This window comes from Lycium ferocissimum, chromosome 6, assembly GCF_029784015.1.
Source record: "Lycium ferocissimum isolate CSIRO_LF1 chromosome 6, AGI_CSIRO_Lferr_CH_V1, whole genome shotgun sequence".
In the NCBI taxonomy this organism is placed as follows: domain Eukaryota; kingdom Viridiplantae; phylum Streptophyta; class Magnoliopsida; order Solanales; family Solanaceae; genus Lycium; species Lycium ferocissimum.
This window is the reverse complement of record NC_081347.1, coordinates 66759780-66785261: the sequence shown is the minus strand read 5'-3', so window position 1 is coordinate 66785261 and position 25482 is coordinate 66759780. Positions and strand designations below refer to the sequence as shown.

The 25482-nt window shown below is 35.0% G+C and overlaps 1 protein-coding gene and 1 pseudogene across 1 annotated transcript; one reads left to right on the top strand and one right to left on the bottom strand.

Moving 5' to 3' along the window:
• Window positions 1-1351: 1351 nt before the first annotated feature.
• Window positions 1352-2933, bottom strand: LOC132060933 (alkane hydroxylase MAH1-like; annotated as a pseudogene).
• A 6667-nt stretch (window positions 2934-9600) lies between these two features.
• Window positions 9601-22958, top strand: LOC132060931 (indole-3-pyruvate monooxygenase YUCCA6-like). Its single transcript, XM_059453821.1, has 6 exons — window positions 9601-9618; window positions 10814-10830; window positions 17679-17994; window positions 21742-21990; window positions 22367-22492; window positions 22578-22958. Exons 1-6 carry the CDS (start codon window positions 9601-9603, stop codon window positions 22743-22745), a joined length of 894 nt encoding a protein of 297 aa, XP_059309804.1. The 3' UTR covers window positions 22746-22958.
• Window positions 22959-25482: the final 2524 nt, after the last annotated feature.

Below are 25482 nucleotides of genomic sequence, written 5' to 3'. Positions count from 1 at the left end.
TTAAATAAAATTATATATTGTGAACTAAATCATAAAGAAAACATGTAATAGAACTACCAATTGTATAAATCATAACTAACATAAAAAGTCAACTAAAGAAAATCGACTAGTCAAAATCCATAAAAAATAATACGTACAAATCAAAATAACATATAGAAGTTAACAAAAGAGTAATCAAAGCTGACAGTGAAGGTGTTGAATATTTAATTAAATAAAGCTGTTAGTTTTAACAATTTTTAATTGAGCACACTTTTTAATACATTTAGAGGAGAAATCAAAGGTACATAAACTTGAAAAAAAAACTCAAATATATTACACACAAAATTATATAGAAGAGGACGTATTCTAAAAAGGATTAAAAACAAAGACAAAACGATTAATACTTCTATAATGACTTTCATATTTATACACACATACACACACAATGAGTAAATAGAGATAAAGGTCGACTAAAAAGGTAAATAAAGTAAAATTAAGGGGGATAAGAAAATGAGAGAGAGTCAATATGACTAAGGAAAGAAAAAATACAAAAGGATGAAAGAGAGAATAGGGAGATAGATAATCATTGAGAATTAATGGACCTTTCTATTCCACTTGTCAATTAATTTTAAACAAGCAAAACAGTAATAAAAAGTGCTCACGATGTAGTGAGCACAGGTTCGATCTTGTGACATCACCGCTGGACTAAAGGTTGTGTTTACATCAAGGGTGTGCAATTTCTTATATATACCAATATTTAGTAGAATTTGACCTATATACACCGTGTAATTTTTCGGCGAAGGGTGTTCACGTGAACACCCTTACATGGCTGTATCTCCGCCCCTGCGAACATATCATACTCTTAATCTAATGCATTATGTGTTATACTAAAGCTTGGTATTATTTTATGTAACAATGGGACATCCAACTGACATTGCCACTTTTACGTGATGTTTAAAATTATAGTATCGAAAATTAATCGAATCATACCGACATCGAACGCAAATCGAGATGATTCAGACAATTTCGAAAAGCCTAATTTTAGTTATATACAATAAAGCAGCCGAAAAAATTGGTACGATATAAAATTCTAAAATAACCAATCAAACCATAACATTTTCAGTACCCCTAGCTAGCTCCTAACATTTGATGGATAAACTTTTAATTAAGATAAAAAACAAAGTATCATAAGTGAGATACGTAGTATTATTGAGATGAAAAACAATAGTATTATTATTAACTGCACTAATCTACATGGGAAATACACGTTCATTATTCTTTGCTTTTAGGCTACTGAACTTCACATTATTTGAAAATGAAATACAGGTATCACTATACCTTCCACATACAGATTAAAAGACCCAAAAAAAATAAAAAAAAAAATAAGGAAGGAGGAGATCATATGAAGTACTACTACTAATTTTCCCACCTCCTCTTAATCCTAACTTTAAATCCATGTTTCATGTAGAGGATAATAGAGACATTAGGGTAAACTTCATGACCTTTCACCATTTCAACATGGTAATTATGAATTACAGCAGCAGCTACAGCTTTCATTTGAGTAAAACCCACTTCTTTCCCTAAGCATTGAAAGAAAAGAACTTGTAAGATGGCACATGTTTCATCGTTCCCCGCTCCGAAATCCATCTCTCTGGCTTGAATTCCAATGCATCTTTTCCCCATATAGATTCCATCCTCCCCATCGCGTACAAAATAATGAACACTCTCATCTTGGGATTAACGTGGTGCCCCCTAGGGAGGATATCAGGTGCTTGTGGAGTCTTTAGCTGAAATGGTACGGGGGGATATAGCCTTAACGATTCACATAATGCAGCGTGTAAATATATTGCATCTTTCAATTCGTCCGCCTTAAAAAGCCTCCATTTTTCGCCTTCTCCCACCGGGATGATCGCCTTAAGTTCTTCCCTTATTTTCTTCTCAATCTCGGGGTGCGTGACAACTAGCCAGATGAACCAAGTAAGTCCTGAGCTAGTTGTGTCACGCCCCGCGATCATAAAGTTCAATATGGTATCCCTCAAGAATTTGTCATCAAACTTTAGCCCTGTTTTTGTTTCTCCATCATTATTGTCTATGTATGATGTTAATAAATCAACACCCTCTTGTTCTTCTTCTTCCTTCATTTTTTCTCCCCTGGCCCTCAATTCTTTGCGTTTCACCGATATATACTTACCTATAACTTGGTCAATGACTTCCCTTGCTTCGCGCAGTTTCTTTTCGGGTCCAATTCTAATCCATTGTTGCAACTTCCAAACACATTGTGGCAATAAATTGCGTATGAACATGGCCTCACTGGCATCATCCATGGCTTTCAAGAAGGCGATGTTGTTAAGTTCAACAGAGAGGGAACCAGGATTGAACCCTGTCACTAATATACAAGTCGTATCAAACAAGAATCTCTGAAAAACGTCTTGTAAATCGAAAATCCTACCTTCTTTAGCCATGAATTCGAGAACCGGGATGAGGCCATTTTTTACCATATCCCAACTAGTTTTCACCAAAAACTTGTGGAATCCATGATGAATGATCAATGATCTAGCAATTTTCCTTTGATTCTTCCACAAATCAAAGTCAGCATTAAAAATTCCATCGCCCAAAAAATTAAAAATCTTCGTGAACTCTGGCCCTTTTCGAAAATTTTGGAAATTTGCGCTCATGATATAATGCACATTTGTAGGATCCACTGTGCCTAAAATATCCATATTTGCAAACCAAGGACCTTTTACCAAGGCAGTAGGCCCAATTCTTGAAAATAATTCTGTAAGGCTTTGGTGGATTGTGTTTATTTGGAGAAAAAGGCTTGGGAACTCTCCAAGAAATGGCCATTTCCAACCAAAATCACCTTTGCCTCCAAAAGCCAAGATAAAATAGCAAAAGATTGCTAGAAAGATTTCAATGTACCCTATTGAGGCTAATAATAGAAAATTGAAAGCCATATTTTGCCTTGTGTTTACTCTCCTTGGGGCTTTACTTAATGCATTGTGGATAAACTCCCTATTCTTTTATAGGGTCTCATGACCTGAATATGATTGGGAGTTTATGTTATATGATTGAGAGTAAGTACTACTATTACTAATATTATTTCACTTTCCCAAGAACAATGTCAGATATCACATTGTCAATTAATTAGCCTCTAATTATAAGATCAATAGATCATCAGTTCAATAAATTATTGTACAAGTTGTCTTGTAATTATAATTTATAGCCTAGTGGAAGATACCTCACCAAAGGTCTGTGCCAGAGATAATGTTTTCCCCCACTTCCTCTTCGATATCGTTTTAGATTCCGATTAATTCAGATTTGTGCCTTGTAAGACTCATTACAAGAGGAAAAACGTTCTACTATTTTTTTTTTCTATTTTCAGGACTCAAATTTGAAACCTCTAATTAAAGATAGAGAAATCTTATTCATCTCATCATAAAACCGTCGGTTGTTTTGACTTCTACCAGATAATACTGACTTATTGGAAGTTCACATTTTTCTCTAAAAAGGTCAACCTGTATCTCTTCCATCTTTTAAACCTTTTTCACTTGGTTGTGTGGTATCTAGTGAAAAATAATTGATAATGGTCCTTTTTTTTTTTTTTTTGAATAATTTTAAATCACCTCTGAATTATAGTTTTGAACAGTTTTGATTCCATAAATTTTTTAAAAATGAGCATTTTGGTCTCTTTAAATTGTTTAACAAACTTTAACCGTTAAGTATAACGAAAACTGTAACAAATTATTTTCTTTAACTAGAACTCACATTTGGAGGGAGATGCAATTCCTACTATTTTTTTTTCTTTCTATTTCTGGTTCTTGGTACATTTTTTGGTCATATTGTAATTTCTAGGATTTGACAGGACTTTCTAGATGTTTCTAGTTAAATATTTCTCTTTCATACCATTCCAATCTTCTATATTTATATTTATATTATTAAAAGGAGAGGAAGAAGCACCACATTAAGCCAAGTGGCATAATAAAAAAAAGGCAAGTGGCACTTTTTAGAACAAAGCTCCAAAAGATTTGGAGGTTGAAAATATTTTTTAAAAGAATTTCTAAAACAAATAACAAAAAAAAAAAAGATGAAAAAAAGAAACTAAATAAACTAACATGCAGGTCCCAAAAATTCTGAAACAAATTAAAAAGACCCAAAAAAAAAGAAGGAGAAGAATAAGAAGAAACTAAATAAAACTAACCTGCATGCCCCACTCCCCATTACCCCACTAACTTACAAACACAAGCACGGTTATATTCCAACTTAAATTCAAAATTTAACTGTCAAACCACTAATCCACATTTATATATCTCTTTCTTTTGCTTCTATAGATATTTTTCATTTTTCGCTCAGTTACTTATTTTTTGAATTCAGTACTTAATTTGATTGCAAATTCTGAAGAAAAAGAAACAATTTACTTGCTATTTAAAAGCATCTGTGGGATTACAAAGCGTGGTACCTAATCATATAGTAATTGCAAAGTCTATATCAGCCGAGCTTGCATTTGCTAAATAAACTTCTTTATAAAAAAAAAGAAGAAGATTATATTGATTTTTTTTTTCAGAGAAAGAGAACTTTATGATGTTAGGAAGCCCATAAATTACATGAGGCTATATATAAATATAGGAGTTTGGAGACAATTTTTCAAGAACTACATTGTAGGTAAGCTTAATGGTATCTCTTGACGTAGGACGTTTACTTTCTTCCATGTTTCATATGCGTTGTAAATCTTATTTCATGTCCTTAAATAGTTGAACTAGGAATTTTCCAAAACTATAGAAATAATCATAGACGATATCTAAAAACTTTTCTACAGGACTCTTTGCTGTTATTTCATACTTCATAATTTGCTACACTAACTCACTTGCCTCACTTTTAACACGAATTTCTTAGAGAAGTCTACCATATTGTAAAGTTGATTTCTCTTCTCCATTTAAGTGACAGTTTTTTTTATTTATTTATAGTGTTAAGAAATTTGTTTAGTTGTTTTTAATTTGTTCCTAGATGCATTATTTTGTTCTTCCTTGCTTGGTCTTATAGATTTATCTTGAAATTTTTTTGTTGTACGTCACAGAGATTATGTTGCTGCCGGTACCGTTAGCTGGAGAAGATATTTTGATCACTTGATTTTTTCGTTATACCATGACGAGAGTATAGAAAAGTATGCAACGTCTTCTGCAAAACAAATATATGCTACTCTTTTTGGTTTCTTTTCTTTCAAAGCAAGCATATGCAGTGAAATTGACATATTTATTGCCACAATTTAAGTATCAGAGAACCTCCTGTTATAGCTTCTCTTTGAAGTCACTCATAAAATAGCAAAACAATTTTATTCGATGATTTAAGTATTAAGAATTTATCCTTTAAAAAATACTATTCTTAAAATTTAAAACTAAAAGAATAAGAGAGAAGCATTATGGAGCTTCTTTAAAAAAAAAAAAATGCTATACTGGTATACATTTCGTTTTCAGACATTACTAATTGTGCAACCACTTAAAACCAACATTAACATATGACAATTAAAATATCGTTAAAAATATATGAAATAACAAAGATCTTTTCACTTTATTCTAAATGAGGAAAACATCAATTTGTCAAAAAAAATAACGTATAAATAGGATTAAATAAAATGTGAGTATATTTATAGTTTGATGTAGTTTAAATGATAAAAAAAAAATAGAAAAATTCTCAAAATTATTATTATTGATAAATTAATTGAGAAATTAAAAACAAATCAGGAGTAAGAAAAAATCATATATGTCTGTTTGAAAAGAAAAAAAAAGTATTATGAAAAGGGAAGAATGAATGACAATATGAGTCAGGTGACAAGCTAATAAACAATTATTTGGCAATGTAACGATATGAAGTAATAAATATAATATAATAACGATAAACAAGAAACAAAAATTAAAAAGTTAAAAACATTAGCGGAGAAATATGAGGAATAAGACTCAAGTGTGTGTGTATATAAAATTAAGTATAAAATAATTAATATTCACCGCGCATAAAAAAATTATAATATTCACCAAAAAATATATATAATCAACGATTGTGGATTAAATGTTTTATAATTTTACAATTCATTAAATAAGAAAAAATTTCACACGATCAAGCAAATAAGATAGTAATTTCTTATAATATTTTTCTCTAACACTTTCCGTGCATCGCGTGGGTACTATGCTAGTTAAATTTAACAACCAGAGTTTGTTAAATATTCGAAGGATGCTAAAATGATCACATTTAATAAACTTAAAAGAACTAAACCTGCTATGAAATATATTAAGAGATTATTTTAAACTTACCCATACAAGAATTTTTTTTTAGTTACTTGGTATTTGTTATATTTTATTTTAGAATAGATAGTTTAATAGGACCATCAAAGGTTGTGATGAATTGGTAAGTACTCATTCATCCTTAATCAGAGGTCTTGGGTTTGATCTGTGGGTATGAAGTCGTCTTTTGGTAGGGAACACTTTATCCTTCAGAGTGGGACTTTTCGGTGCAAATTCAGATTAATCGGATCCAAAGCGCATACTAGACACAGAATAGGAAACCAAAAAAAATTGAGTTAACGGGAAAAAAGTCAAGTTGTTTAGTCATGTTATTACGAAGACCAAATATGGAGACATGATCAATCAAAGCCCAAGTCAAGCCTTTAGAATATTATATTTCTTGTTATTTCAATTGCTTCACGTATATTCTAGCTAGGTGCTATACTAAATTTGCGTTGGAGAGAACTCCAATTTGCTCGATAATCGGTGCCTATACTACTTTCAGATCTAATCCAACACTTTGATAGTTAACTATTAAGGTGGTACGTTGCTTTGAGATCTAAACCAATTACATCTCATATTATTTGGCATTGATTACACATGCTTCCTTCTGTCTTGCATTCATACACTTATATATGATGAAAGTGATATGGAAACGGATATGAAGTGAAAGGAAAGAGGAATAAGGGAAATAACAGTATTAATACTATAGTCTGAGGTCTGTACCCGACATATAGTGGCAGGTCTCATCCGAGGTCTATTCTGGAGTGGTGTGTCACGATCTGAGGTTTGTTTCGGAGTGGCTAGTACATGGACATCGCTAATCCCCCATGGATCATGACTATCGAAGCGAAAAATGCTTATAGTATATGTGTATATGTTCGAGATATTGGTCATGGTATCATTTTTTCGTTGCATTGCATTGCATCTCATGTGTATTGTACTTCTTATCATTGCATCGCAGATTACCTCATCAGAATCTTGTTGGTGATTCACTTGAATTGTTGCTAGTGATTCCTTAGAAACTTGGCGGAATTGTGAATTAGCAGCTTTAACCTAGCCTATGATCGAAGAATATTGAGACTTATTGTGCCTATTGATTGTTGTTGACTGTCTTATCTGTTTTACTCGTTGATTTCTATATTTCATATGAGTTAAATAATCTTGGTCGGCTCATGATGCTTACCAGTACTAGTATTGTACTAATACTACTCTTGCTGCACCTTTTTCTGGGTGCAAAGTTTGAGTCTGGTTCGTCATTGAGACCCCGAGTCTAGCCCCGAGGCTTCCTACTTGAGATCTGAGGGTGAGCCACCTGTCAGCCTGCACCCTGGATCTTGTCTTATCATTGTCTATTATTCTATCCTTAGATAGTATTTCCATATGTTTCGACAATTGTAATGCTTCCTAGACTTGTTTTTGGTTAGATGTTCTTGTACAGGTGACTTCAAGTCGTTGGGGAAAGATGTAATTGATTAAGTATTCTGCACTTTAAGTTTTATGTTTGGTTAAAAACTTAACTGATGTTGGTACTCATTATTTCTTCCTGTTTCTTAAATTGATTAAGTGGATGGTTCGCCCACCACGGGGTTAGTGTGGGTGCCGTCATGACCCGTGGTTTGGGTCGTGTCAGTTGTAAATAGCTAACAGTTATCATTGAGGCTCGACTTCACACATGGTCAATAATCATCCACATGGTATATATAGAATAATGTCAATATTTGTCTAAGAAGTCAAAAATATATAAAATAAAATAATCAAAAAGACTTTTCACTATTTAAATATTATAATTACACTTTAATACATCATATGAGAGTCCCCATCTATTGAACACATGATCAAAAGAGTTTTAGGACAAGTAATGGTCCTTAAATCACTAATATTTGTCTAAAAAAGTCATAAATAAATCAAAAGACTTGATACTATTTAAACATTATAATAACACTTTAATACATCATATGAGAGTCTCCTTCCATTGAACACATGATCAAAAGAGTTATAGGACAAGTAATAGTAATCATAATACTACTATCCAATCAGAAGACTTGGTACTATTTAAACAATATAATAACACTTTAATACATCATATGAGAGTCTCCTTCCATTGAACATATGATCAAAAGAGTTTTAGGACAAGTAATGGTAATCATAACACTACTATCCAATTAGTCTGACAAGAAGTTATTGTTCTCAAAGCATAACCTTATTCTAAGGACAAACATTCTTGTGCTAAAACTCTTTGGATGATGTGTCTAATGGATCGGGACTCTATGATGTATTAAAGTATTATTATAATTTTTAAATAGTATCAAGTCTTTTTTATTTATTTTATTTTATTTATTTATGACTTTTTTAGACAAATATTAGTGTTTTAAGGACCATTACATGTCCTAAAACTCTTTTGATCATGTGTCTAATGGATGGGGAATCTCATATGATGTATTAAAGAGTTTTATAATGTTTAAATAGTGGTAAGTCCTTTTATTTATTATATTTTATTTTTAGACAAATATTGGCGTTAGTCTCTATATCTAATATATGGATAAATATTAACCATGCATGTAGTCGAGCCTAAATCATAACTGTTAGCTATTGATGACAAGTGGTTTATGGTATAACTATCCATGGTCCCTTAGATTTGTCCGATTTGGGGTTGCAGTTTGGAGTTCAGTTTTTTTTTTTTTTTTATTCGGTAGACTAGTGCAAATTCAGCAGGCTTCTCATTCCAACAGTCGCCTTTATTACTATGGTTTATTATTGACCATACGAGTCTATACTTGTCCATGACACTGATTTATTATAGAGTAAGGTAGTTTATTACTATTTTGATTTATAATTGACCCATCACACTTGGCTTTATTTTGACTGAAAAGAAAGACAAATGTAGAAATCAAGAAAGGACACAAGTGAAAGACAACACAGAATGCAGAAATCACAAGAAAGATGTATAGCAAAACAGCCCCAACATTTCATTTCATTTTAGTGATTTATATCATTGCAATCCCCAACAAATACAACAAAAATATCCAAAAGCTTTCATCTAATATTTTTACAAATGAAAGCTTTGCAAAAACAGTACAATGAAATGAAAATAAACTAAAAAATTAAACTAGGGGGTTGTAGGAAGAGTGATGAGGGTATCAAAATTTACTTCGTTCATCTCCAAAATCACAAGCAAAAAGCATGTGCTCCTATGGAGAGTCCTCTCCAGCCTCTTCATGTCCTCGCCTAGGCCCTTAAAAAGCCTTTTGTAGTCATGGCGGAGTAGGAGGAGGTTAGGTGATGGTTGTTGAAACCTTTGAGTGCCTATTTGCTGGTCCGCTGATTCTTCTGGCCATTGTTGGTTTGAGAGATGAAACTTTTTGAATTTGTTTGGGGATTTAGTATTTTCAAATGAAGCTTTTTGATACATAGATTGAACGCGTCTTTATCATAGCTTTCTTTAATAAAGTCTTTAATTATTCCTTGTTATCAAATGTTTGCTCATGATAAAAATCAGTTCCGTTATTGAAGCTCTGATGGGTTTGTGATCCACTGTGCTGCTCAACATCACCATCACACTCTTCGTCATCACTAGCAAAATCATTCATATCCATTAAATGATCCCCCATGCCCTCATGTTGCAACGAATAATCATCCACTGGAGGTTGTGGTGGGGGGGGGGGGGGGGGGTTTCTGATGTTGAAGCTTCTTGAGACCTCTCAATAAAATTTATTCTTAAAAACAGACCTAAAACCATGAGCACGAACATCATTTAACTAATGCGATCACAATTTAAATCCCCGCTTTCCATTACGCTCGTAACCAAGTCGTTTTATGTACCATTGGTGACGCACGATAATCGGCATTTTCACCTTGCTCGCAGTATTTCAGTTCTAACATTTTGGGGTCTCCTCTTATTCACCCCCGTAATCACCACCTACTATAATATATTATACAGTCGGCGCCATAAAGTTATAATAGACTATGACTATGATTTATGATTGCTCGATGACTTGTTTATGATTGCTCGATGACTTGTCTATGACTGGCCGGCGAACTGTACTAGATTCAGAACGAAAAATAGTAGGGATAAAGATCTTACCAGTTACGAACTAAGCTATTGGAATAGGAAATTGACTCCATAAGAGAATTTATACTCGCAAAAGGAACTCCGATGTCGCTGATGAGACAGGCATTTTCACCGGAAAAGTGAGCTTTTACAACAATAGGAAAAGTTCTTCTAAAAGCTTAACTTACAATGGCTGAAATAGGGAAGCTTTTTGTAGTTGGGGAATGATTTTCCGATGAAAAGCCGGAATTTTGGGCGGAAATGGAATACGAAAAATGGAGAAATCAGGAGCTTTTGGAGGAAAATATTTAATTTTTTATTTCTTTTTTGGGTAATTAAAATGTTGGGGGTTGGGGATCAAAATGTATTTATTAAAACTTTGGGGCTAAGGTTGGAAGCTTGTGGGATTGGCAATGCTAACGTAATAAATGGCGGCCCATCACCAATTTTTTTGAGACTTGTGGTCTTCTGTTATGAAAGATTTTGAAAGTGGCCTTCTAGCCAACTACCTCAGGTTTCTATCAAATTAAAGTATCTTAATTAATATGGTTAGTTGGTAAGTAACAGGGTTAGACGGTCGTTATAAAGATTAGTGGGCTGGCTACTTATTGTTTTTCCCCTCCACTCTATTTTAACTAGTAGATAGGCCCACGCTTAGCGCGGTGCATTAGTCAATTTTTAAGTCACAGTTAATAATTAGGTTTATTTTTATTTCTACGTCATGTCCTTAAGAAGTTTGCATGGTGTTATTTTTAAGTCACAGTTATTAATCAAGAATATATTTTCAAAGTTTTCTTCAAATTTTAAAACACTTGTGTTGCGTGGGAAAACCCAGTTGAAAGTAACCAAGAGAAATCTCCTATTTTTTCTTCTACACCTTGAACAGATTTACCAGCCCCTATAATTTTGCCCAATGCAGATACCATCAGGCACACGAATGATACTGTCTCCTCCGGTTGATAGCTTTGAACAAGCGGAGTCAAATTCTTATGATACCTAACTTTCCAACAATCAACCAAGCTTATGCCATTGTTGCTCAGGATGAGAGTAGGATTTGTTGGAAATTTGGGAGAGCAAGACAACACAAATAATACTCAAAACTCACTAGAAGAGAAATGGAGGAAAGATGATTTTCTATTCAACTTGGCTTAATTCAAATGGCTAGATTACATGACTATTTATAGGTGAATTCATCCATGTATCTAGCCTAGCATACATGTATCACTATTAATAATTTCACACTTCACATCTTCCAAGTACGTGAATAAGAACTCACTAGACTAATCTATAATTCTCCACCAATTCATGTATCTCCTAATACATTAATCTACTAGTTCATGAACTAAATTAAATATAATGTGAAAAAATTAGATAATGTGAACAAGTTTATTTTTTCAACATCCCCCCTTAAACTTGAATCACTACTCCAAGAGCCATCCGCAGCTTCTGAAAAATATCAATCTTCAACGGCTTGGTGAAAATATCGGCAACTTGGTCTTGAGATTTCACAAACTCAAGCTCTACCTCCTTCTTCGATATGCAATCTCTAATGAAATGATACTTTGTATCAATATGTTTGCTCCTTTCATGAAACACCAAGTTCTTGGCCAACGCAATGGCTGATTTGTTATCAATACAAATCTTAGTTGCATCTTCTTGTAGTTGGTGAAGTTCTTTCAACAAGCTCCTCAGCCAAATTGCATGACAAACACAGGAAGAAGCTGCTACATACTCTGCTTCACATGTTGACAAAGTCACAATTGGTTGCTTCTTGGAATTCCATGTAAATGCAGAATTTCCAAAAAGGAAAACAAACCCGATAGTACTTTTCCAGTCATCAACATCACCAGCCCAATCACTATCACAATAGCCAACAAGCTTGAAGTCCTTGGAAGATGAATAAAAAATTCCATAATCAAGTGTACCTTTGATGTACCGGAGTATTCTTTTGGCTGCTTTTAAATGAGAAGTTGTTGGAGTTTCCATAAAGCGACTGACAAGTCCAACACCAAAAAGAATATCAGGTCTCGTACAAGTTAAATACCTTAAGCTTCCAACAAGACTTTTGAAATATGTGGGATTGATATTTTCTCCATCTTCATGCTTAGACAGTTTAACTCCACAATCCACAGGGGTGCTAACAGGCTTGCAATTCTCCATCTCAAACTTCTTGAGAATCTCCTTTGCATATTCTCCTTGAGAAATAAAGATGCCATCATTCTTCTCTGCCCATTTTAATGCCAAGATAGTATGACATTAGGCCAATGTCCGTCATCTCAAATTCTCTTGTCATTGATTTCTTGAATTCTTCAAACATCTTTGGATTATTTCTGTCAAGATCAAATCATCCACATACGACAAACAAGTAATGTGTTACCATCTTCATTAATTTTTACATAAAGAGTATGCTCATGTGGACACTTTAAAAAAACATTTGCTTGGAAGTATTTGTCAATTCTACAATTCCAAGCCCGTGGAGCTTGTTTCAAGCCATAAAGAGCCTTTTTCAATTTCAACACTTTATCTTCATCTCCTTATCTTCATCTCCTTCAACCTTATAGCCCAAAGGTTGATCAATGTATACTTCTTCCTCCAAAATCCCATTCAAGAAAGCCGACTTCACATCCATTTGATGGATTTTCCATCGGTTACGAGTCGCCAAAGAAATAATCAAGCGAATTGTCTCCAAATGAGCAACTGGTGCAAACACCTCATCATAATCAATACCGGCCTTTTGCTTGTACCCCTTTGCTACCAATCTTGCTTTGTACCTCTCTACTTCTCCTTTGGAATTTTTCTTTAGCTTGTAAACCCATTTGACTCCAATGGTGCTTTTTTTCCTTTTGAAAATTTTGCCAACTCCCAAGTGTCATTCTTCTTGATTGCCCTGATTTCTTCATCCATCGCATCTCTCCATTTTGGATTACCGGCAACATCTTCATAACTTACATGTGCTCGCCGTCCACCAATAAACAAAAGTGAGTTAAATCACTTAAATTTTCTGTTACTTCTTCCGTTGCGTCATACAAGTCTCGAAGACTTCTAGACTTTCGAGGTACACTGCTTGAACTTGATTCCCCAACTTCATGAACTTGCGATGGAGGTGTTGTAGGTGGTGTAGTAGGCTGCTCCATAACTTCTTCATCATGTTCATCATCAAGGAATGGACTAAAAGAGTAATCTTGCTCTTTATATTTCCATTCCCAAGCACTATCTTCATCAACTTCAAAATCTCTGCTTATGGTAACCTTGCCATTTGTTGGGTTATATAACTTATAACCTTTAGATCTTTGCGCATAACCAACGAAAACATACCTCTCACTTTTTTCATCAAGCTTAGATCTCTTCTCATCCGGCACATGTGCATAAGCAATGCTTCCAAACACTCGCAAGTGAGCAACTTTTGGTTTGAAACCACTCCAAGCCTCTTGCGGTGTTTTGCCACGAATACTTTTGGTGTGACGCCGATTTGATAAATACACTGCACAAGCAACTGCTTCAACCCAAAACTCCTTTGGCATATTTTTTCTCTTCAACATACTTCTTGCCATGTTGAGAATAGTTCGATTCTTCCTCTCCACCACGCCATTTTGTTGAGGCGATCTTGGAACGGTCAAAAAATGACGTATTCCATTTTTTCCACAAAAAGCCTTGAATTCATTTGAAGTGAATTCTCCACCATTATCGGACCAAAGAGACTTTCTTTGGTAGCCACTTTGTTTCTCCACCATGCTCTTAAAATTCCTGAAGTTTTCAAACACCTCTGATTTTTCCTTTAAAAAATATACCCAAGTTTTTCGAGAATAATCATCAATAAAGAGAAGGAAATAATTACTTTTACCAAGTGAGGCTGGCTTGATAGGTCCGCACACATCCATATGAATCAACTCTAAAGGACACCGTGCACTTGTCAATGACTCTTTGGGAAAGCTTTTCCTTGACTGCTTTCCAAAAAGACATCCTTCGCAAAGCTGATTAGGATGGTTAATTGTTGGAAACCCTTTCACCATATTTTCCTTTTTCATCAACCTTAGACTATCAAAATTCAAATGACCAAATCTCATATGTCAAAGCCAAGATGAATCTTTGACACATGAAAATAAGCACCTTGGTACATCACTTTGAAGATTCAAAACAAACATTTTATTTTTAGCCATAGCAACTTTGGCTAACAATCTCCCATTTTCATCTTTCATAGTTACTTTTTATCTTTCAAATGAATGTCATAATTTTTCTCCAAAAGATGTCCCAAACTCAGAATATTACTTTTCATTTCCGGTATATACATGACATTGGAGATAAATTGATGACTTTCATCTGTCAAACGAATTAAAATAGTACCTTTTCCTTTGATTTGAACTTTTGAAGAGTCTCCAAGAGTGATGTTGCCACCATTAAATTCCTCAAACTCAGCAAATAAATGCTTCTTCCCACAAATATGGCTGCTTGCACCGGAATCAAGGTACCATTTATTTCTTTCTACACTTTCTTCTTCTTTACATGCCATGAGTAAAGTGTCATCTTCATCTTTATTTTTGCTCTCCACAAAATTATTTATCTCCTTCAAATTATTTTTACATTCCCAGGAAAAATGACTATATTTATGACAAGTATAACATTCAATATTTGATTTGTCATACCTTCCTTGATTTGACCTCCATCCTCTACCTCTTCCATGGCCTCTTCCTTGGTTGGAGTCTTGACTTCTATTTTCTTTGGTCGAAGGTTGACTACCACCTCTTCCTCCTCTACCACGCCCACGACCTCTTTGTTGTGAGCCACGCCTTTCATCTTTCTCCTTCGAAGAAAGTTTTGCTTGCAAAGCTTGTTCAACTGACTCTTGTTTCGGTTTCTTCAACTTTTCTTCATATGCTTGCAAAGAACCCATGAGTTCTTCTATGGTCATGGTGTCCAAGTCCTTGGACTCTTCAATGGCAACAACAATATAATTAAATTTTGAATCTAGGGATCGTAATATTTTTGCAACGACCCTATCATCAGTCAACTCTTCACCATATTTCTTCATTTGATTGACAACCACCAAGACTCTTGAAATATAATCCGAAACTGATTCGGATTCCTTCATTTGCAGCGATTAAAATTCTCCTCTTAAGGTTTGGAGACGAACCTTTTTCACCTTGTCCAAACCTTTAAAGGAAGTTTGAAGAATATCCCATGCTTGCTTGGAGTTGGTTGCATTTGCAACCTTCTCGAACATCTTTTCATCCAAGCTTTGATGGATGAGTGTGAGTGTCTTTTGGTCTTTCTTCTTTGTGCAGCGGCATCATCTTCTTCATCAACGCCGCTCTCCACAATTTCCCATACATCACAGGCTCCAAGCAAAGACTTCATTCGGATGCACCAACTTCCATAATTTTCTTTAGTGAGCATCGGAACTTGGAATGGAGTTCCACTGGTGTTAGTCATTTTCACTCTACGTTTTGTTGTCTCTCAAACACACCGGCTCATGTTGGAAATTTGGGAGAGCAAGACAACACAAATAATACTCAAAACTCACTAGAAGAGAAATGGAGGAAAGACGATTTTCTATTCAACTTGGCTTAATTTAAATGGTTAGATTACATGACTATTTATAGGTGAATTAATCCATGTATCTAGCCTGGCATACATGTATCACTATTAATAATTTCACACTTCACATCTTCCAAATACGTGAATAAGAACTCACTAGACTAATCTAGAATTTTCCACCAATTCATGTATCTCCTAATACATTAATCTACGAGTTCATGAACTAAATTAAATATAATGTGAACAAGTTTATTTTTTCAACAGGATTATGGTTTCAGGAAACTATTTTGGGAATTCAGGAAATGTTGAACCAACTGCTATGTTCACTTCACAATCAGGCAACACCCAGAAGATGAATTATAATCTGGAATGTGAGTTTTGTCACTTGAAAGGTGTATACTGATCACTAACAGTTATAAAAGCTAGCAGTTTCAAGCTGAACAAAATTATAAAAGATACTTCAACTCTTCTGAATCATGCTTGTATCAAGTTTGGACATCGTTATCGAGAAGCTAATCAACTTGCGGATTGGCTGGTAAAAATGGCAATGAACTCTCAAACGTGTAATGTTTATTTTGCAGCTCATCAACTACCTAAGGGAGCAAAGGGACCTTATATTATGGACAAGAGACAATGAAAACTTTTATGTTTGTTAGACCAACTTTTATGTATAGTACGGGCAATAAGTTGGTTTTTGCTGTTAGCCCATTTTTTGAAGGATAGCCTCTATCCTTGCGTTGTAAACTGGACCTCTTGGAATGAAATAAAACACCCCCAGTTCATTTGGGAAAACTTACTTAAAAAAGGTCACACAAGAGAAGCATGTTATTGTTGGGAATAAAAATAAGATATATGAGAGGAAGCTCAGATGAATGCTTGTGTTTTGGAGGATCAAATCCAATCTTGAAGGGCTACACAGATTCTATATGACAGGATGTGATTTTTGCAACAAGCCAGGGCATCTAAAGGAGAAGCGTTATAAAATAATAGGGTATCTTGCCGATTTCAAAACCAAGAGCAAGCCTAATATGACTCAGATGGAAAGGAGTAGAGTGCAAGTGTTTAAAGTGGAAACAACAATGCAATGTCTATTTGATTGAATGAATGCTAATTTTAGCCCAACTTTCATTTAACGTTAGATCCAATCTCACAAATAAAAGTGGATAAGCATCTCTTAATTTGCTCCAATTCTGTAGGGGCTGATCAGTCTCCTATTTCTTCTGGATAACATTTGTGACTTAGTCTGTCTAGATAAGTGTTTTTAGCTCTCGTCAAATCCCTTTAAATTTCCTTAAGCAACAACATGTTGTATTGACCAATGGGTATCCACAATTTTAGCTCTTTTCCCTATATATATTCCACAAGTCTTGAAATAGATAAACATAGAAAGAACCAAGAAACGGTTAAGATATAGTTTCTCATTCAAAATCCATCTCCCCCCTGCCTTAATTTAGTTCATTTAACAACTATTGTCCCCTAGTATTTGATGGACTACTTGATAGAATAGAAGGCAAAAAATCTCATGATCCTTTTCTCAACAACAACAAGAACAAGATGATGAAGAGATGTGTATACGTTAACGGACCGGTGGTCGTCGGAGCAGGGCCATCAGGGCTAGCAGCTGCAGCATGTTTGAAACAAAAAGGAGTTCCAAGTTTGGTATTAGAGAGATCCAATTGCATAGCTTCTTTATGGCAACTCAAGACTTATGATCGTCTCTGCCTTCATTTGCCAAAGAAATTCTGTGAACTTCCGCTCATGTCATTCCCCGAAGATTTCCCGACTTACCCCACGAAGAAGCAGTTCATTAAGTACTTGGAGCTATATGCCATGACGTTTAATATTAGGCCCGTTTTCAATCAAACGGTTGTATGTGCTAATTACGACCAGAATCTCGGGTTCTGGAGGGTGAGGACGAAGACAACAGAGTACGTTAGCAGGTGGCTGATCGTGGCGACGGGGGAGAATGCAGAGGCAGTGGTACCTGTATTTGAAGGAATGGAGGATTTTGGTGGAAGTATAATGCATGCAAGCTTGTATAAAAGTGGGGAAATTTTTAGAGGGAAAAAGCTGTTGGTAGTTGGATGTGGGAATTCAGGAATGGAGGTGTGTTTGGATCTGTGTAATCATGATGCAAGCCCTTCACTCGTGGTTAGAGATACTGTAAGGCCTCAATTATTTTTATTAAGATTAAAACGTCTGAATCTGAATATATATTTAAATATTAAAATGTACGGAATCTTTATACATATCTGTATATTAAGATGTTGTATTAAGATTCAAATATTAAACTATTAAGACTTTTTGTTTTTCAACATCTGAATGTATAAAATTATCTATTTTAAGAACTCAATAAATATAAAATTTAACAAAACATTAAATTGATATAATACTATTATCAATTAAATATTTTAAAAATTATATGGCGGTTGGTGGTGGTGATTTCTAGCTCTGGTGGTTGCGAGCATCACCATTGGAGATAGTTTTGCCTAATGATGGTGTTGTGGGTATAGTAGCTAGTGATGATGGTAGCTGTCAGTAGTAGTTGATGGTGGTAGTTGGTGGCGACGAAAGATAGTTGTGGTGGATTATAGTAATAACTAGTAATGGCAGTGAATGATGGTTGTGGTTGGCGACTATAGTGGTGACTGATTGTAGTGATTATCCGTACTGATTGGTGGTTATGGGTGTCGCGATTGGGGATGGTGTTGCCTAATAGTGATGTTGTAGTTATAGTAGCTAGTGGTGATGATAGACGACACTAGTGGTTGATGGTGCACGTAGTAGTTGGTGGCAACGTCTAATAGCTGTGGTGGATCATAGTGGTAACCGATGGTGATGATTGTCCGTAGTGATTCGAAGTTATGGGTGTTGCAATTGAGATGGTGTATCCTAATGGTGGTGTTGTGCCTATAGTAGCTATGGTGATGGTAACCGTCACTAGTGGTTGATGGTGGTAGTTAAATGGTAGCGATGACTAACAGTTGTGGTGGATCATAGTGATAGCTAATAATGGTGGTGAATGATGATTGTGATTGGACATATATAGTGGTGACTGATGGTGGTGATTGCCCGTAGTGATTGGTGGTTGTTGTGGTAATGGTGGTTGGTGGTGGTGATTGTAAATAATGGTTAGTGGTGGTGAGGGCTAGTTGTAGTGATTGGTAACGATGGTGGTTGTGGCTGAGGATGGTGGTTATGGGTGGTGGTAGTTGATAATGATGGACAACAACGAAGGTAGTTGATAATGCTATGCAATGGCGGCAGTGATAAATTGATGGAATTGGTGAATTGCCTTTTTTAGAAATCTTAGAGTATACATCTTAATGATATTAACACTTTGTTACAGATCTTAATTAATAATTCCTTATTAAGTGATTGTATTATTAGAAATGCATTTAATGGTAAAGATCTGAATTAATAAGATTCAGACTTGAAAATCAAACGAATTTAATGACCGGAATGTGAATAATTAAAATTAAGACCTTCATTAAATACAAATAAATGAGACTTGAGAACAAACTCACACTTTATTAGTCTTTCCTTTTCTTTGTTTTTCTTTTCTTAGCACTCTTTAAAAGGGAAACAATAAAATAAAAAAAAATAAAAAGAATGAAAGAAAAAGACATACCCTTTTCTCTTCTTCTACTTCTTCTTGTTTTTTTTCTAGTTTTCTTGGGACATTTTGTTGGAAAATAATTTAATATCTCAAAAAGAATAATTTATATTCCTGAATAAATTCATTCTTTAGATCATATTAATGGGGTCTTTGACAATTGATTTCTAATGTTGTAACGTACACTTTATTTGATGTGTAATAACACATTTATTTGCATTAATCCCCATTATCAGCTATTACTCCTCTTTACTCCTCCTCAAAACAAAAAAAACGTACATCAAACCTTTCACAACCCTTTGTTCCATTTCTGATCATTTTGAGCTCTTCCTCCTATATATACCATAGTCTCTTTCTTTGGTGAATGTAGAGATGAAGTGAATTTCTTTCTTCCAGATTTTATATATAGTGTCTTGGGTTTTCTTTAATATAAATCTTTGTTAGATTCTGACTCCTAATTTTGTACTAAAAGAGCTTGTTGAATCTTGAGGGATACACTCATACCGGATGAAATATCCTTAAGGGCAATGTCTTAATTGACATCTCTCAAGCTTTCAAGAATTCCTACAGTGTTCGTGATCAAGTATTTTCCGTAAAATTTCCAATAATCTTAAGGATAAACTGAAAATTTTTAGTTGTGAATTGTGGATAAGTTATATTTTTAGACTGAAATATTTGAAATTGTGGGGGTGTCTTGCTAATGTTATACTACTCAATTTTGAAAAGAAAAAAAGTATCTTAGAGGTACCACAATTATGGTATTAAACATAGTAAATTTTTGGAGTTGGTTGGTGATGAGGCTAAGTGGTTAAGAAACCTCTTAGTGAGTATTCCAATTGGAATAAAACCAACATGTTTTGTGTTTATATATTGTGGTTGTCAAGCGACAATAAATGTACTGAAATATAAATTTTTCAATGGCAAAAATAGACACATTTGTTTGAGACATAATGTGTGAAAGCAGCTGCTGTGAGATGAAATCATTTATGTAAATTATGTGAAGTCGGAGGTGAACTTGATCAATTCACAAATTAAAAGAAACATCGAGGGGAATGGGACTTTTGTCATTTGAGAAGATTAACAATTATGGTAACCCAACCTATGTGATTAGAGATCTCATGAATTAGGTTCATATGGGTAATAACAAGTCATTAGTTGATCAAAAGTGCACTATAAAACTTTATTCCTTCCTATGTTGTGTGAATACAAAGCGGTCACAAAGCAAAGTAAGATTTAGTTATAAACTCTTAATCCATTACCATATCCTTTATAGGTGGTGTATTGCTCTGCAGAATACACTTGATGGGTGGACCTATATGAGTGTGGAGTGGTGCCGCTCCTATGAAATTCTGATAAGTTTCTAGAGCACTCATGAATAACAGGACACGCGCATGACCTCTAGCGCAAAACCGCAATAACGACAAAGATTGTGCGAGTATAATGTGATAGAATAAGACTCTAGGCTTACAAAAGAATTCTTGGTTCATAGAAGTTCTAAACTTCACCAATTTTTCTGTAAGTTTAATCTTATTTTATCTAGGTTTGGTTCATAGTCTACGCGACACCAGATTCGATGCATTGTACTCATACGTGGAAACCCAACAAATTTTTTTTTCTTCTTTTTTTTCCTTATTATTCTTTTTGAGATAGTAAGGGATTGTTGAAAAATAATTTAATATCTCAAAAAGAATAGTTTATATTCCTGGATAAATTCATTCTTTAAGATCATATTAATGGGGTCTTTGATAATTGATTTCTAATGTTGTAACGTACCCTTTATTTGATGTGTAATAACACATTTATTTGCATTAATCCCCATAATTAGCTATTACTCCTCCTTAAAACAAATAAATGTACAGCAAACCTTTCACAACCTTTGTTCCATTTCTGATCATTTTGAGCTCTTCGTCCTATATATACCATAGTCTCTTTCTTTGGTGAATGTAGAGATGAAGTGAATTTCTTTCTTCCATCTTTTATATATAGTGTACTGGGTTTTCATTAATATAAATCTTTGTTAGATCTGGCTCCTAGTTTTGTACTAAAAGAGTTTGTTGAATCCTGGGGGATACACCCATACCAGGTGAAATATCCTTAAGGACAGTGTCTTAATTGACATGCCTCAAGCTTTCAAGAATTTATACAGTGTTCGTGATCAAGTATTTTCCGTAAAATTTTCAATACATTTTAAAGCAAATCAACTACCCTTTTCCCTTTCGTTTATGTTTTTTTTGGTCTCATCAACCCAGTGAAAAATGTTAGTTTTGACTTTGTCTTTTTGAATTTTCTTTTAGGTGCACGTCCTGCCACGAGAGATGCTGGGGAAATCAACTTTTAGGCTATCCATGTGGCTACTAAAGTGGTTGCCCGTGCGACTTGTCGATCGATTTCTGTTATTTACTTCTTGGTTATTGCTCGGTGACACTGCTCGACTCGGCTTGGATAGACCTAAGATAGGGCCACTAGAGCTAAAAAACTTGTCTGGAAAAACCCCAGTGCTTGATGTTGGGACGCTTGCTAAGATTAAAAGTGGTGATATTAAGGTACGTACCTTCTACTATTTGCTACAAAAAAATCATGCATGGACTATATGTAGTATTATCAAATTACCTTTCTTTTCTTGATATTTTTCTTTCACTTTGTGTTGTCTAGCTAGCTTTTTTTAATTAATGTTTGTTGGGATGCATCCCATGACCTTTTCCTCAACCTCAATCATGCAAATATTTGTCCCAACATTCACTGATTCTACTATCATAATTTCAAAGTTGAAAATCACTCAACTCCTTATCAGTTAATATAGGTTGTAGTGCTCCAATTTGGCATTAATCAAGAAAAGGCATAAGTCCTGCTCTAATGGACTTGAGACCCTATTAACATTCTCTTTGGAAAAACGAGTAATTTTAGTTGTTATATGTGTAGATATGTACTGGAATTAGGAGATTATTAAAGCATCACATGGTGGAATTTGTGAATGGGCAAACGGAAGAATTTGATGCAATAATCATGGCAACTGGTTACAAAAGCAATGTGCCATCGTGGCTAAAGGTACTCACTTTTCCCCCTTTAGTTAGTTTCTTGATTTAAGGATGAAAAATGGTTATGTATAATTTAGGTCTTGTTTGGTTTCCAGGAAAGAGAGATGTTCTCAGAGAAAGATTGTTTACAAAGAAGGCCATTTCCCAATGGGTGGAAAGGAGAGTGTGGGCTTTATGCAGCGGGATTCACCAAACTTGGCTTGCTTGGTGCTTCCATGGACGCCAAGAAAATTGCACAGGACATTCATCAATATTTTCAATGAAATATAGGTATCACTTGAAATTTTCCTGAAGCAAGATATCTAAAAGAAAAACAAAACATTAACTAACATTATGTTCAGAATGTATACTTGATCGATTAGACTCAAAGGTCACTTAAAACAAAAAACATTGCATACTTGGCCAGAAACATGTAAAAGTTGTAAATTTTCAGTTTGTAATTCTTGTTCATCAAATAAAGCTCATCAGCATCTTTTCGATCACCAACTTACGTTATCAAGTACAAAACCATTTCAAACAATATTTGGTGATTCATGGGGCCTTTCTCCGGTTTTATCAATTGACAAAAAACTATACTACTGCATTTTTGTTGACCAATATCCCAAATACATTTGGCTTTATACATTGAAAAATAAAAGTGAGTTTAAAGAACTTTTCAAAAGAGTGTTAACGGAACGCCATTTTAATATAAAAGTTCTTTCTGTGCATATATTGATGTTGGTGGAGAATATAGATGTCTTGATCCATACCTAAGCTCTGAAGATATTGATCACCTTTTAGCTCCTCCATACCTCATAGACATATTATTGAAATGGAAGAGCATTATCACATGAAGCTTCGCTTCCACCGACCCTTCGGTCTTTTGCATGTCATTCAACATGTTTTTTACTTCATAAATTGATTACCTACCTCACTTTAAAAAAAAATCAACCACCTTTCCAAATGTTATTTGGTAAAAATCTAGATTTTCGCCAATTAAAATTCTTTGGATGCTTGTGTTATCTACGGCTCAAACCATACTCAAAAATAAGTTGGAGCCGAGATAGATGCCTTGTGTTTATTTGAAGGAATCTGAGATAAAATGTTATGAGAAAATTTCTTGTATATCATTTCATCATCTATCCTCTGGTATATATACAAAAACAGAATGAAAAAGGAATAAAAAAGATGCTTCTGTTGTAACAAACTATCCAGCTGTCCTATACATCACTATCACTAATTATTCCTTTACAATGTATAAAAGGGCATACTAGGAAAATCAGGTACCATATTTACTAGGTATAAAATCTGAATAGAATAAAGGACTGCTTTGTGAAATTGGGCAGTTGTGAGCTGAGTAGTTGGGCCTTCTGAACACTGTATTATCTGTTGTGGGAGAAAGCCCAATACCTGCCAAAGACCCAATGGCTTTTAAAAGCCCAATCCGTGAAAGAGGGTCAAAGCCTAAAGGCTTCATTTGTGTTGGTGTTGACACACAAACAGCAGCCAAACACGACTTCTTCTTCTGTTCCACAACTTTCTTCTCTTCTAAAGCATTAATGGAGTCATTATCTTCAACACCCCCCCTCAAGTTGGAGGGGTGGAATAGAACCCCCAACTTGTTAATCAAGGTACGATGCGGAAGACCGGGCAAGGGTTTGGTGAAAACATCGGCCAATTGAGAAGAGGAAGGAACAAAATGGAGAGAAATCAACCCAGCTAAGAATTGCTGACGAACAAAGTGGCAATCGAGTTCCACGTGCTTCGTCCTTTCATGGAAGACGGGATTCTTGGCGATATGCAAGGCAGCTTGACTGTCGGAGTGCAGTGGTATTGGAAGCGATGGGGTAATGGTGAGATCTGACAAAAGGCGAACCAACCAAGTTAACTCCGCAACTACACGAGACATAGAGCGATATTCAGCCTCTGCACTGGAGAGGGAAATCAAAGATTGCTTCTTGGATTTCCAAGAAACTGGAGAACCACCGAGACTGATGAAAAACCCACTAACAGATCGTCTTGAGTCGAGGCAAGATCCCCAATCGGAGTCGCAAAAGGCGGCAATGTCGAAAGAAGTTCCTGATTGAAAGAAAAGCCCCAAACTAGGAGTACCGACAAGGTAACGTAAACAATGTATCGCAGCTTGATAATGTGGTACTCTTGGTGTCTGCATATACTGACTTAAATGTTGCACAGCAAAACTTAAGTCAGGACGAGTGTGAGTAAGAAAATTTAGTTTCCCTATTAATCTGCGATAAATTGTAGGATCTGGTAGGACCTGTCCAACATCAGAACGAAGCTTGGTTGAAGGCTCAAGAGGAGAAGGGGCTGACTTTTTATCAAGGCAGTCAAATTCAGAAAGTAATTCCAAGGTAAACTTTCTTTGTGTGACGATTAGGCCTTGTTTTTCTCTGATTAATTCCATACCCAAGAAAAAACTGGCCAGACCTAGATCTTTGATTTGAAACTCAGAGTTAAGAAAAGCTTTGACAGAAGCAATCTCATCTTGATCATCACCTGTTATGAGAATATCGTCAACATAAACTGCAATGAGGCATACGCCAGTACGAGTCCTTTTGCAGAAAAGGGAATAGTCATTAAAAGAATGAGAGAATCCCTTGAAAGTTAAGGCACCAGTGAGTCTTTCATACCATTGTCGCGAGGCTTGTTTAAGCCCATATAAAGACCTTTTTAATCGACAAACCTTCTTAGGATCAGAAACAGGCAAACCTGCTGGTAATTGCATATACACCTCCTCTTGTAAATCCCCGTGAAGAAAAGCGTTGTTAACGTCTAATTGGAAAATAGACCAATTTCTCTTCACAGCAACAGCCAGGAGACATCGCACAGTAGTCATTTTTACGACAGGGGAGAATGTCTCGTTATAATCAATTCCCTCTCTTTGCACATCACCCCTGATTACCAAACGAGCCTTATACCTCTCAATTGTGCCATCTGCTCTGTATTTTATTTTATAGACCCATTTAGAGGGCAAAGCCTTTTTTTCTTGTGGAAGATCAA

Excerpts from the sequence above, each read along its gene's own strand:
- LOC132060931 (XM_059453821.1), top strand. Across the intron at positions 17,995-21,741 it reads CACTCGTGGTTAGAGATACT|GTGCACGTCCTGCCACGAGA; the intron begins GTAAGGCCTCAA and ends ATTTTCTTTTAG. Across the intron at positions 21,991-22,366 it reads TTAAAAGTGGTGATATTAAG|ATATGTACTGGAATTAGGAG; the intron begins GTACGTACCTTC and ends TTATATGTGTAG.